General features: G+C 34.0%; 1 protein-coding gene across 1 annotated transcript in view; it reads right to left on the reverse strand.

Annotated features, from left to right (window-relative positions):
* Nucleotides 1-14,498, reverse strand: part of CCDC39 (coiled-coil domain 39 molecular ruler complex subunit) — a 64,461-nt gene that overhangs the window by 25,419 nt on the left and 24,544 nt on the right. Inside the window, exons 8-13 of the mRNA XM_003926927.4 lie at nt 13,564-13,667; nt 13,118-13,250; nt 10,107-10,301; nt 8,969-9,133; nt 7,257-7,394; nt 5,134-5,342 (exon numbers count right to left, since the gene is read on the reverse strand). Of these exons, the coding sequence (XP_003926976.1) occupies nt 5,134-5,342; nt 7,257-7,394; nt 8,969-9,133; nt 10,107-10,301; nt 13,118-13,250; nt 13,564-13,667 (944 nt within the window). The remainder of the gene's footprint in view (nt 1-5,133; nt 5,343-7,256; nt 7,395-8,968; nt 9,134-10,106; nt 10,302-13,117; nt 13,251-13,563; nt 13,668-14,498) is intronic.

Consider the following 14,498-nt stretch of genomic DNA (forward strand, 5'->3'; position numbering starts at 1 on the left):
CACTTTCCAAAAGAAGACATGTATGCGGCCAACAAGAATATGAAAAAAAGCTCAATATTATGGATGATTAGAAAAATGCATATCAAAACCACAGTGAGATACCGTCTTACACTAGTCAGAATGGCTACCAGTAAAAAGTCAAAAAAATAACGTGCTGGTGAGGTCTCAGAGAAAAAGGAATGCTTATACATTGTTGGTGGGAGTGTAAATTAGTTTAGCCATTTTGGAAAGCCATTCAGTGATTCCTCAAAAAACTTAAAAACAGAAGTATCATTCAACCCAGGAATCCCATTACTGGGTATATACCCAAGGGAATGCAAGTCATTCTATCATAAAGACACACATGCAAGAATGTTCATCATAGCACTCTTCACAGTAGTAAAGACATGGAATCAACCCAAATACCCATCAGTGACAGATTTTTTAAATGTGGCATATATACACCATGGAATACAATGCAGCCATAAAAAAAGAATAAGATCTTGCTTTGCACGGGAACATGGATGGAGCTGGAGGCTATTATCCTTAGCAAATTAATGCAGGAACAGAAAACCAAATACTGCATGTTCTCACTTATAAGTGGGACCTAAATGATTAACTCATGGACACAAAGAGGCAAACAACAGACACTGGGCCTATTTGTACGTGGAGGGAACAGAAAAAATATCTATTGGTACTAGGCTTAGCACCTGGTTGATGAAATAACCTGTATAACAAACCCCCATGACACAAGTTTACCTGTATAACAAACCTGCACATGTACCCCTGATCCTAAGACAAAAAAAAATTTTAAATAACTAAAAGAGTTTACCCAGGAAGGGTCAAGAAAGAGAAACTTAAAAATGGCAAAACACCTGGACACAGACAAGAAAGTTATGAGACACCAAGGATAAAGAGAGTATCCCAAAACTCCCAGAAAGAAAACAAAACCTAGTTTCCCTACAAAATAAATTTATCTCTAATCAGATTTCTCATAAACAACACTGTAATCTAGCAGAATATGAAACAATGTTTCACAATGATCTCTAATTCAAGTTTAAGGGAGAATAACTATATAGTAAACATACAAGGATTGCAAAATTTCAGAAAACAGCAGTTCAAATAAACAAATTCAGAATCATATTCCAAAAAATGAAATACAAGAAAATAGAATGATAACAAGGGATACATGAAAAAAAATTAAGAAACGAACATAGGTAGTTTTAAGTTATTGCTGGCATTTGGCTGTACAGCTTAGTGCACATTAAGGAGTTCTTTAAAAAGTACAGACATAAGATTAAAAACACTAACAAGAAACTATAATCACTGTTTCAACAATCAGTGAATGATGGGAAGAAGAAAAGAAGAGGCAAAAGATGCTAAAAGTCTTATTTTTTAGGAAGGGAAAATATTACAAACTAATTTTCAATATTCATAGAGAATTAAGGTTTCTTTTAAATCTAAGAATAACCAGCAAAATAATTAAAATTAGAATGTATACGTTCCAAATAAAGAAAAAGCAAAACAAAATTCAGTAAAACCAACAAAAAGCAGGAAAGACAGAAATAATGAATACATGGCAATTTCTTAATGTTTCCTGAAAGGTTAAATATGTACCTACTACATGATCCAGCAATTTTACTCCTAAGTAAGAGAAAAGACAACATATGTCCATACCAGGAACACATATGTTCACAGCACCTTTGTTTATAATAGCTAAGAACTGGGAGCACCTCAAATGTCCATCAGCAGGTAAATGGATACACAGATTGGAGCAAACACATTCAGTGGAATACTGCTATTTACCAAGAGAAAGCCAGGGTCAGCAAACCATCCTGCCTGCCACCTGTTTTTGTGTAACCCACAAGCGAAGAATGATTTTTAAATTTGTAAGTGGTTAGAAAAATAAAAGAATTATGTTTCATGAAAATTTCAAATTTCAATATTCATAAAGTTTTATTGGAAAATAGCCATGCTCATTTTTTGACATATTGTCTGTGGCAGCTTTCAGTCTACAGTGGTAGAGTTAAGGTATTAAAACAATGACTGGAACCAGCCTAAATGCCAATCAACCAATGAGTGGATACAGAAAATGTGGTGTATATATACACCATGGAATGCCACTCAGCCACACAAGGAAGAAAATCAAGGCATTTGCAGCAACTTGGATGATGGAGTTGGGCAACATTATTCTAAGTACCTCAGGAATGGAAAACCAGATACTGTTATGTTCTTGTTTATAAGTGGGAGCTAAGCTATGAGGATGGAAGAGCATAAGAAATGATCTAATGTACACACTGGGGTCCGTTGGGGGGAAATGGGGGAGTGGAGGGGGGGTGGGGAGGTGGGAAGAGACAGCATGGGGAGAAATGACAGATACAGGTGAGGGGATGGAAGGAAGCAAAGCACACTGCCATGTGTGTACCTATGCAACAATCTTGCATGTTCTTCGCATGTACCCCAAAACCTAAAATGCAATAAAAAAAAAAAGATCTTGAGGTATCACTATCCAGAACAGTCAGAGACGTCACTAAAATGAATACCTAATACCCATCCCTTTAAATGAGTTTGAATAAGAATCTATGAAAGAAAAAAAAAAAAAGAAATGATCTAATGGACTTTGGGGACTTATCTGGGGGGTGAGAGGGGCCTGAAGGATAAAGGTCTATACCTTGAGTACACTGTACACTGCCTGGGTCCGAGTACACTGTACACTGCCTGGGTTCGGGTACACCAAAATATCAGAAATTACTGCTAAAGAACTTACCCATGTAGCTAAAAACCACCTGTTTCCCAAAAACTATCGAAATAAATTTTTAGAAAACTAATAAAACATAGAACTGAAGTTCAAAAAAAGAGAAAAAAATCAAAAAAAGAAAACAAACAAAACTAATAAAACAAAGACCGTATGGCCTGCAAGGAACTATAAGTTGCTTATCTAGCTCTTAGAGAAAAAGTGTGTCAACCCCTGATAAAAAGGAATGTATAGTGATATACACAACAGGGATGAATTTCAAAATACTGTAATTATGCTGAATGAAAAAAGCCAGACAAAAGACGGACCTACTACCGGATTCCATTTACATAAAACTCTTGAAAATGCAGCCTGAGCTATATGGATAAAAAACAGATCAGTTGTCTGGAGAGAGAAACATTGGGAGGCACTGAAAGGAGGAATTACAGTGGGGTACAAGGAAACATGTGGAGGTGATGGAAACACTGTCTTGATGGTGGTGATGGTTTCTCTGGTGTATTATACATGTCAAAACCTATCGAATGTATGCTTTAAATATATGCAACTTATGTATCTCAAATATACCTCAATAAAGTTTCAAAAGTAAAAGTCTATGACCGTTGAAAGAAGAAAAGCAAAAAAGAAAATAATGGCAATATTAACTTTCTGTGGGATGAAGCTAATACTTAAAGGTATTTTTTCAGACTTGAAAGCTGAAAATTAATAAGCTAAGCATCTGAAGAATTTAGGAAAAGAACATTTAAACCCCCATTTAAAAGAAGGAAAGATAGGAAAGGCAAGATCAGAAACTAATGAAATAATGAATGGACAATAGAAGATTCTGATAATAGCAGATCCTTTCCAAATAATGTTAAAACTGATTAACTTGTGGTGAGACTTACCCTGCCCCAAAAGTCTACAGTGGTAGAGTTGGGTTATTAAAACAATGACTGGAACCAGCCTAAATGCCAATCAACCAATGTCAGAAAAATAAAAGGAGTCATCTCTAAAAATACTACAACTATTAAATAATAAAATCATATTATAAACAACTTTATGGCAATACATTTGAAAATTTGGATATAGAAAACTTTTCCTAGAGAAAAATAAAATTTACCAAAATGGAATCAATAAGAAATACAAAATCTGCATTGTCCTATAACCAGTAGGACTATTCAACTATTTCAACCAATAGCTGAAAATGTTCCCCATAGAAAACTTCAGGCTCCCAATGGCTTTGTTTCCAATGAGGTCTTTGAAAAACAAAAAAGATATAATTCCACTCTTTTAGAAACATATTCAGAGTAGAGAAAAATAAGAAATACACACAAGTCATTTTATGAAGGCAGACATAATCTTAAGAGCTTGATAACCTGACAAGGACAGTAGAGCAAGGAGAATTATGGGTTTGTACACATGAACATAGACGCGAAAGTTGTATGAAAATATTCCCTAACAAAATCTAGATGTATGCAAAAGATAATATGTGACAGACAAGTTGGGTTTATTCTAGAATGTAAGGTTGGTTTGACTTTGAAAAATTTATCTGTATGTTAAACACATTAACAGATTGAAGAAGCTACATCTTGTCAGTGAATCCTGAGAAAGCATATAATAAAAGTAACATCCATTCTTGATTAAACAAATTAAAATAACCTCTTAGTAAATATTAAAAATAGATGGGAGCTCACTTAATATGGTAAAAGATATCTAAAAGAACCAGAAACAAACTACAGTAAACCTTATACTTAATGAAAAAACAATGAAAGCTCTCCCTTTGACATCAGGAAACAAGACAAAGATAGCTGTAATCAACACTGCTCTTCAGTACTGAACTGGGAAAAAAGAAAAGTTATAAAGATTGGAAAGCAAGAAATAAAACTTACTGTTTGAAAACAATATAAATTACATACAGCATATAGAATTAGAATCTACTGATTGTTCAAACAGGATTGTTAAGCAAGGTTGCCGAATATACAGAAATTAACTATTTCTACATATCAGCAACAAACCAAAAATGAAATTGACAGTAACATTAAAAAAAAAACCTGTAGCTGGAAATAATCTTTGCACATAAAGGTGTGCAAAATTTCTATGACAAAATCACTTCAACAGATGCAGCTATTATCTATTTTATAAAAGACATGTTATTGGACTTTAACAAAAACCATAGATGAAAAGCAATTCCAAGTAGATTCGTGATCTTAATGTAAAAGGGACAATCCAAAGAATGAAGAATTAACCAAAGGAAGCGCCTAGATTTATGACTATAACATGCCCTGTGTCTTATGTGAAAAGCCATTTCAAACGAATAAGAAAAAGATGCACATCCAGGATGTTAGGGGGCAGCCAGTTCTCCAGACATCACCCTTATTTTTTTTTTCAAAGTTCCTCAGCAGTGTTTTAAAACTAAAAATTACCTTATGTTTTCCCGTTCTTGATCAACATATCTTATTTGTGATGCAAGCATTGTTTTATGAACCTTAATTTCTTCCGTTCGCTCTTCCATAGCGGTGTATAATTGCTGTTTTCTTTTTTCCAGGGAAAGAACTTCTTCTGCCTTACTGTGAAGCATTTCTCGAGTACGCTTAACTTCAAGTTTTAAAAGATTGTCCTCTATCATCAAATCCTATCAACAAAATGGTCAAATATTGAAATTGTTTTTTATTACAAAACCAAGATATTTTTCTTTCTATTACTACATAAGTCAAACTTGAAAATATACCTTTTTCTAATTTAACCATTGACCAAGATATTAACTAGGGCTGAAATTAAATTGTTCAGAGTCATAGGTTTTTGTTTTTTTTTAAGAAAAGGGTTTATGGTTATTTCAAATCTTTTTATAATTCAATGTTGAAGTCAAGCTTTGCTATTATAAAAAATAAAAGAAGAAGTTATTCATATAATTAAACTTAATACCATCTAGAAAACAAAGTCCTATGAATGGCCATTTTTATACTCTGAATCTCACAAAATAATGTGTAAATATATTTTTATCTTAAAACAATTCAGTCATGAATAGAATACTCACATAGAGTACACATATCGATCAGTTTTCAGAATAGAAATCCCAGAATCAAATGCTCCATAATATCAGATTTTGTTATTTCATAAATATAGCTTTTCAGTTGGAGAGATTAGATACTTACATCTCACATGTACCAAAAATATATTCCGGATGAATGAAAAATCTTAAGAGATAACACTAGTGTAACTACTAGACATAATAAACATTGGTCTGATTTTTAGTGTAACCAAGAAGTTTCTAAGCATAAAAATTTAAAAGAAAAAAGAAACCTAAAGATTTGATGTTTAAAGAAAAGTTTAATGTCACAAACACTAAATAAAACTGTAAAGATAAATGGGGAAAATATTTACAATATTTATGACAGAGATAATATTTTTACATATGAAAATATTTTGTAAAGCAATTTATGTATGTCAACCTCCCAGTGGAAAAATAGGCCAAGAATACAAAAGAGCTCCAAAGAGAAAAAATATGGAACATGACCTAACAGAGAAAGTGTTTCAAACATTTTTATTTAAACAGAAATGTTTGAGGCCGGGCGCGGTGGCTCACGCCTATAATCCCAGCACTCTGGGATGCCGAGGTGGGTGTCAAGAGATCGAGACCATCCTGGTCAACATGGTGAAACCCCGTCTCTACTAAAAATACAAAAATTAGCTGGGCATGGTGGTGCACACCTGTAATTCCAGCTACTCAGGAGGCTGAGGTGGAAGAATCGCTTCAACCCAGGAGGTGGAGATTGCGGTGAGCCAAGATTGTGCCATTGCACTCCAGCCTGGGTAACAAGAGCGAAACTCCATCTCAAAAAAACAAAAAAAAACAAACAAAAAAATAAGTGCTTGAAAATTTATCATTAAGCAAAATATTTTTAAACCGCCAACTTTAAAAATGCAGACTAAAACAATGAGATACCATATTTGACTATCAAATTGCCAACAATTTTCTAAATTAGGATATCCAGCCTCAGTGGTACTGAATAAAACAGAATGCTTACAGGAGTATTAATGATACCCTCTAGAAGGTAATTGGGATTGAAAATAGTTTCAAGACATTAAAAATATTCATTTCTTTTTCAACTGTAATTATGTAGGTAGGAATTTATCCAAAGGAACTAATTGAATAACTATACAATGAACAACTAATTGAATGACTGCATTGTACATGTAGTACTATTTACAATAGCCAACCATTGGAAAGAAACAAAATCCTAAAAAATAGGGGACGTTTAAATAAATTATGGTAACTTCATTCAAGGCACTTGTAGAAAACTTTCAAAACTATTTTTCAAAGAATAGTTAACGTTTTAAGAAACATATGGTATGTAGAAAATTTTTTAATACACCATAAAAAGCCAAATTCTTTAAAAGACTGGAAGGAAGGAATAGACTTTAACACTGTTTATATTGGGTATAGTGATTACAGTGACTTTTCATGATTAGCTGTATTTTTAATTTGTCTACAATTAACATGGAAACATGGTTTTCAATACTATATATGCATACAATTTCACTGTACCTGCTTAAAAGCTTTGGCTTTATCAAGTTCTTTCTCTGATCTGTCTATGAAAAGGTTTAGTTCATTTATTTTGGTCATAAGGGACTGTTTTTCATCACTACTTTTACTGTTTGACTTCTTGATAAAAAAAAGATCATTCTGCAAAAAGAAAAAAGGCATATAAATGTTTTAAATATTAACAAAAATATTAAATACATACTATATTATACATCACATTAAATTATATACTCAGATATTTATAATAATCCTATTTTATCTCTCTTCCTGCTATACATTCTATAGCATTAATATTCTCATATTCTAAATAATCAAAATAATGTCACATATTGAGTACCTACTATAAAGTATTGCACTAAGATACAAATTCTAGTTCTCCCAAATGTCCTAAAATAATATTAATTTCTCCCCCATTTAATAGATGAGTAAACTAGAGCTCAGAAAAGTTAAAATAGCAGTAATGGTATAGCCTTGAAATCTAAAACTCATTCTGATCCAAAAACAAGTGTTCTTTTTCCACCAAACAAGGGTAACAATTTAAAAATATTTCATCAGATAACAAACTACTCCAAACCAAAATTTTGGCTTTTTTTTTTTTTTTTTTTTTTTTTTTTTTTGAGACAGAGTTTCGCTCTTGTTACCCAGGCTGGAGTGCAATGGCGCGATCTCCGCTCACCGCAACCTCTGCCTCCTGGGTTCAGGCAATTCTCCTGCCTCAGCCTCCTGAGTAGCTGGGATTACAGGCATGGGCCACCATGCCCAGCTAATTTTTTGTATTTTTAGTAGAGACGGGGTTTCACCATGTTGACCAGGATGGTCTCGATCTCTTGACCTCGTGATCCACCCGCCTCGGCCTCCCAAAGTGCTGGGATTACAAGCTTGAGCCACCGTGCCCGGCCCCTGGCTTCTTAAAATAAGAGGAAAAAAATAAGTAATACCTCTCCACCTTTTACAGCCCTCAAGGAATTTAGGGCAATTCTTTTTATAACCACCAGATGACACTCATCAATAGCCTTTCCAATGGTAAGTAACATTTAGACCCTGCTAAGTTCTCACCCCATTCAAGTCCATGCTCACTCTCTCACTTTTACTCTCTAGTCAAACTTTAACATAGGTTTTATATTACAATAAACATAATAAAATGCCTAAAGATGAAGACGTTCTTGCCTTATTAACAGAATCGAATCTTTTCAAATATTATCAGTAAAGATTTGAGTAACAACTGCTGACTCATAAAACAGCAGCTTCTCTGTAGACGGCATTTGAAAGACAACGGGCAATCAAGTTATTTGTTATGGAAGATATAAGATAGAAAACTAGAACTCATCGATGTTGTGAACAGTGTACTCTTGAAGAGTACTTAGAAGTCAAATGCAGCAGGTATCAAATCCTAGCTCTCCACGTACTCGCTGAATAACCTGGACAAATTACTTAATCTACAAAACAGATAATAGTATCTTCCTCACAGGACAGCTGTAAGGATTATACGAAATTAAATGCTAGAGGCATGTCATACAATATTTAGCATATACTAAATTCATTATCAATGGTAACATTACAAGCTAATAGTACAGAAATAAGAATACTGTTCATACATTTGTAATATATGTGTGTAGACTGGCAAACACACTATCCAAAGTAGTCTTAGGAACATGTTGACTTAAAACAGAATGACTAGGATATTTGAAATATAAAATGTATTTTGGCTAAGTTACATGAAGCTTCTTGATCTGTGTTTCCAAAAGGCCACATGTAGATTTTTTCTCTTCCAAAGACTTCTTAAGTTCAACAATTTTTGCTTCAAGGGCTTGTTTTTCTTCTGAATTAATTTCTCCCTTTAACCGTGACATTCTCCGTTCCACTTGTTGAATGTGAAAATCCTGTTACAGTTTGTTATTTTTTTTAAAAAATAGTTATTACAAAGAAACAAAAGCATTTCTATAAGTGTAAAAACAAAGTCAATACTTATGAGTTTGCACTGGGCATTATCATGTAATAAAGTCACTTTAGTCTTTCAGTAATTCAGGACAAAATCCTTTTCACTCTAAGAGGAACAAAAATAAACTATATCTCAAGAATCAAGGTACATGATAGACACAGAAACAATCTTCTGAAAATATGACAGAGTTGGGGGATGTTTATCATACTACCATGATGGAATCTCAGTAAATTCACTGGATTTAAATGAACTTGGATTTCTGAGGGCACATTTTCTAAGGGATACAAAACACATAGTCACAAATTGTTAGTCACGAAACATTCAAATATCAACTTCTAATTAATTATTCTTAATATCTGTAATTTTAATTCTTAATGTCTATAATTTTTAAAAACTAAGAATATAAATTAGACGAGCAAATTAAGATGTAGAGATGGAGAATATTAAGAAATTAACAATATTATATTAAGAAAATAACAATATTAACAAATTAACAAATATATAAATAGAACAAAATAAGACAAAACTGAAAAAAAAAATGCTTTTCCTCTACTGGCATGGCAGTGAGGGTGGGGGTGCATAACTAACAATTCAACACCCAGTCTTTCTGGGTTGCAGGCATCTCATGCCATCTTTTGTTTTACTCTGCAAGCAAATGTCCCAGGTTCCTTAAAACATGGTTCTCCCTCACTAGAGTTCTCTCTTCTCTTGCCTACTTATTTCAGATTGAGGGGAAAATACAGTTTCTAAGGCTCCCTCACCCTACTCCCAACCTAACATGATGTCTCACCTTCAGCAGCTGCCTGTCCTCCAAGACAGTGCTTAGAATTCTGTTTTCTTAGAACACTGGCACGTCTCGACCAACACAACTACCACAAATCAATATGGAAGATATTCACAAAAGTAACACCCACCTGGCTGTACATAATTTGTTGCTGCTTCAAGGTTTCAAAATCCAGTTTTTGTAACTGATGGTTGAGATGCTTCAGAGAGGAACGAGTTCCTTCAATTTTTGATACAACCTCTTTTTCTTTCATTGTCTCAGTCTGTAACTCCTGAGCTTTCTTAAACAGCACACCTTTTATGAGGTTCAGTTGAACATCTACTTCCTGATAAGAAGAAGAATAGTGATTAATGAAAGTAGGTATCTTGAAATGTGTTGTTTATATGAATACACTCATAAAGAAATTTGGACCCTCCATCATTTTAGCCCTCTAAAAAATAAAGCTCTTCCCACAATTTTAACAAGTCCCCAGCATTTCTTATGGTCTATTCTATTCTAGTAGACATAAATGGTTTTCATTCCTGTGTCATGCACTCTGACCTGTCATTTTGTTTCATCCCATGTTAGCCTGTCTAGATGCTGGCTTGATTTCCTCAAAAAATGAAGTCTGTACTTCATTTTTTGAAACATACAGCCTGTACATTCACAGAGTTTACTCAAGTCTTGAGTATGCTACAGGGAAGAAATCTCATCACCCAATCTCCCACCTTTTAGGCACTATCCCGTGGTGAGCAAGTGAGTGTTCAGTCATCTCTCCAGGAGATAAGAGACTAGGGGAGAATCTGATTTCCACGGTATAAATACTCCCATTACGGTCAATTTCATGCTACTAACATGATTCCACTAAAGTCAGGGTTGGGAAGAAATTCACAGAAGCAGACCATTGTGTGGTGTTTCCAACATACAGACAAAACAGACATAAGTAACCTTAAGAGCACAGAATAAAATAAAACATTTGGAAGTAATGAGTGCTGAGTATGTATTACTGTTTTTGTAAGTGCTATTTATTTAATTGTGAGTTTATATAATTTTAATTACAGGAAAATTCCCAAAAAATTTAACTATTGGCTCTTGTAAGCTGGTGGGAGCTGGCCCCAGCACGCTCCGGGAAACACCAGTCACTCACTCTGCCTCCCGTCAGCCTCTTTACTATGTGCATGCAGCTCTAGGAAACAGGAATAAGCCCCCCCATTCCCACTGCTTCTCTCTCAGGAAGCAAACCCGTCTTGACCTGGTAGCCTCATGACCAATGTGTTCTAGGCTTTAAATAGATGTACCATGCCACAATCATTTGAAAATTATCATTCTTCAATGCTGAAATATTTGCCTTTGTGATCTTATACCCAGATAAACATGTTTTCCTTCAGTAACCAATAAACCTGAGTATGACACAAAACAAGTCTGTGACTGACACATTTAAATCTTTGCATAAGCAAGAAATGTAATCTGATATTCAGTGCATTATTTTACATACAACAGACAATTTTCACTGTCAAAGAGTCTAGCAGAGTTTTAAAGTCAGTGCTTAGTGGTGAATCTCTAAAGAAGATAGGGTTGAGATTTTCTCAAACAAACAAAAACCAACATCAATGGGAAAAAACAAAAAACAAAACAAAACAAAACCCAGGACTATGAACACAGCCCTGCTCAAAAACAATCAGTACACCCTGCTACTAATATTATTAATTTTTCTAATTTAGCTAGTTCTTAAATGTCTGAAGTTTTAAATTCTCTGTGATGAAAAGGTCTATTTCATATAAATTTCACAGCATTTACAGATTTATGATAAGTACTAATACATATGTTACAGGAAATCATGCTCTTAGGGAAAAAAAAAACCCTGCAACTTTCAAAACATAGTGTACAATTTGAACTCAAAGTACCATTCAGGTCAAGACTGCAGCATGATTTTATTACTCAGAAATTTTACAGCACATTGAGAGATATAAACTTTATACTGGGACATTTTGCCACCAACTCCAACTCCCTTTTTTACTCCCAAAAACAAGTAAAAGAAGTAATCTCAGTTCACACAACTTATAGTTCACACTTAGAGTTCACTTTGAAGTTTTCAAAGAGAAAATGGTGCACCAGCCTTTTCCAGTTCCTCGAAAATTGGCTTTAATGCCATCAACTTGCCAAAAAGACAGGTAGAAGCGGGTACCAGCAGAGTTTGCAAAGTGATAGCAATTCAAAGCCCATTTACCAAAACGTGTTGCCAGATTACAAGCGGTTCAAGAGACAGTAGATGATGAAGAAATACAAATCAGGAATGTAGATGATGATGGGAATTTGATTACAAATGTTGATAATTAAGCAGAAATCAGTTGTAAAACAAAGCCACTTTTCAGGCTATTTATGCAATATGCCAACAGATATGTGGATGAAGGCAGAGACACAGGAATGGGATCCAGGGCACAGTGGGGGAGCTCCTTTTTAAAAAAGACATCAGGACAGGCACGGTGGCTCATGCCTGTAATCCCAGCACTTTGGGAGGCTGAGGAGGGTGGATCACTTGAAGTCAGGAGTTTGAGACGAGCCTGGCCAACACGGTGAAACCCCATCTCTACTAAAAACACAAAAAATAGCCAGTCGTGGTGGCATGTGCCTATAATCCCAGCTACTTGGGAGGCTGAGGCAGGAGAATCACTTCAACCCAGGAGGCAGAGGTTGCAGTGATCTAGGATTGTGCCATTGCACTCCAGCCTAGGCAACAAGAACAAGACTTTGTCGAAGAAGAAGAAGAAGAAGAAGAAAGAAGAAAGAAGGAAGAAGAGGAAGAGGAAGAAGAAGAAGAAAAGAAGAAGGAGAAGAAAGAAGAAGGAAGAAGAGGAGGAGGAGGAGGAGGAGGAGGAGGAGGAGGAAGAAGAAGAAAAGAAGAAGAAGAAGAAGAAGAAGAAGAAGAAGAAGAAGAAGAAGAAGAAGAAGAAGAAGAAGAAGAAGGTGACGATGACAATGACGATGACAGGAGGCTAAGTATATCTTCAGAAGCAATACATGAAAATATGTCCAAAGCCAGACTATAAATGGGATCATACAAAAAATCAGCTTCTTATAAGACCTTCTCAAGCTCTGATTCTAAGAGTCTGATTAATTCACTGTTGATAAGTTTTCTGTGATTTTAAAAAAATTAAACTTCACCTTCACATCTTTTTCCTCCTCCTTGAGCATATCTTCCAGATTGGTAGCTTTCTCTTCTACAGACATGGTTTTCTCAGTTATCTCCTTTAATTTTGTTTTTATTGTCTCATTATGATTTTTAGTTTTTTGTAACCTAAAGAAGGTTTATCACAAAAAGATAGAAAACAAGCCCAAAAAGCATTTAATACAAACAAAGAATAGTTTATCCTAATATTTATTTGTATAACTTGAAGATTCTTTGCTATAAACCTTTTTATTACCACTATTTAATAGACCATAAAAATATGGCTTCTGAGTATTTGTGATGAAAATATGAGTAAAATTTTTTAAGTTTAATAATGTAGTAGCTAAAATCTTGCAGTCATTTAACCAAAAAATAGTCTTAAGTATTTAATAATTTTCCAGATACAGTAAATATAAACATATTTAAATAGCTTTTTTCTTACCTTGCTGTTTCTTCATGAACATCCTTCTTTAGCTTGGAAATATTTTTCCTCAGAGCTTCTAAATCACTGGAAGTTCTATTCACAGTGGCTTTTAAACAATCCAGCTATTTATTCATTAACAGACAGAAATTATATATTTACTCTGTATCTTATAACTTCATTTCTTAGTTTTATTCTCCCCAAGTTCTAACCTATATCACACCCATAAAAATGTAGCCATTTTCTTATATTTAATATATAAACAGATTTCCATATTGGTCTGATATCAAATTTTAATTGGTTCTGTTGTATAATCCTAGCAAATTATAGAGAACACATGTGTTGAAAGTAAATGCAGAAATTTCTCATTACACTAGAACTTCTCAGAAAAAACATTCCCAAACTCAAGATAAATGGATATATATGTGCCCATAAGAATCATAAGTTTAATTGGATTTTTAAAATCTCAAAAGATTCTAATACATCAGCCTTCTAATAACTATATTTTTACTGTTAATGAATAGTAAACTACATGTTACAATTAATCACAATTATTAAAACAGAAAACCGGAAACACACATTCTCTTTCATTAAGTGCCTTTGCAAAAACCCTAAACTCCCCACCAAATAGTCTGAGAACAGACATATTCAGCAAGGTTTCTGTATACAAGATCAATAGAAAAAATCAGTTACATTCTATACACTTAAGCAATCCAAAAAAGAAATCAAGAAAACAATCCCATTTACAATGGCATCAAAAAGAATAAAATACTTAGGAATAAATTTAACCAAGGAAAAAAAGATCTGCAAACTAAAAACTATAAAACATTGATGAAAGAAACTGTAGAGGACATAAAGCTATCCTGTGTTCATGGACTGGAAAAATTAATACCGTTAAAAGGTTCATACTATTCAAAGTGATCTACGTATTTGTGAAGTTTGTCAAAATCAAAATG

This window comes from Saimiri boliviensis, chromosome 8, assembly GCF_048565385.1.
Source record: "Saimiri boliviensis isolate mSaiBol1 chromosome 8, mSaiBol1.pri, whole genome shotgun sequence".
NCBI lineage: Eukaryota > Metazoa > Chordata > Mammalia > Primates > Cebidae > Saimiri > Saimiri boliviensis.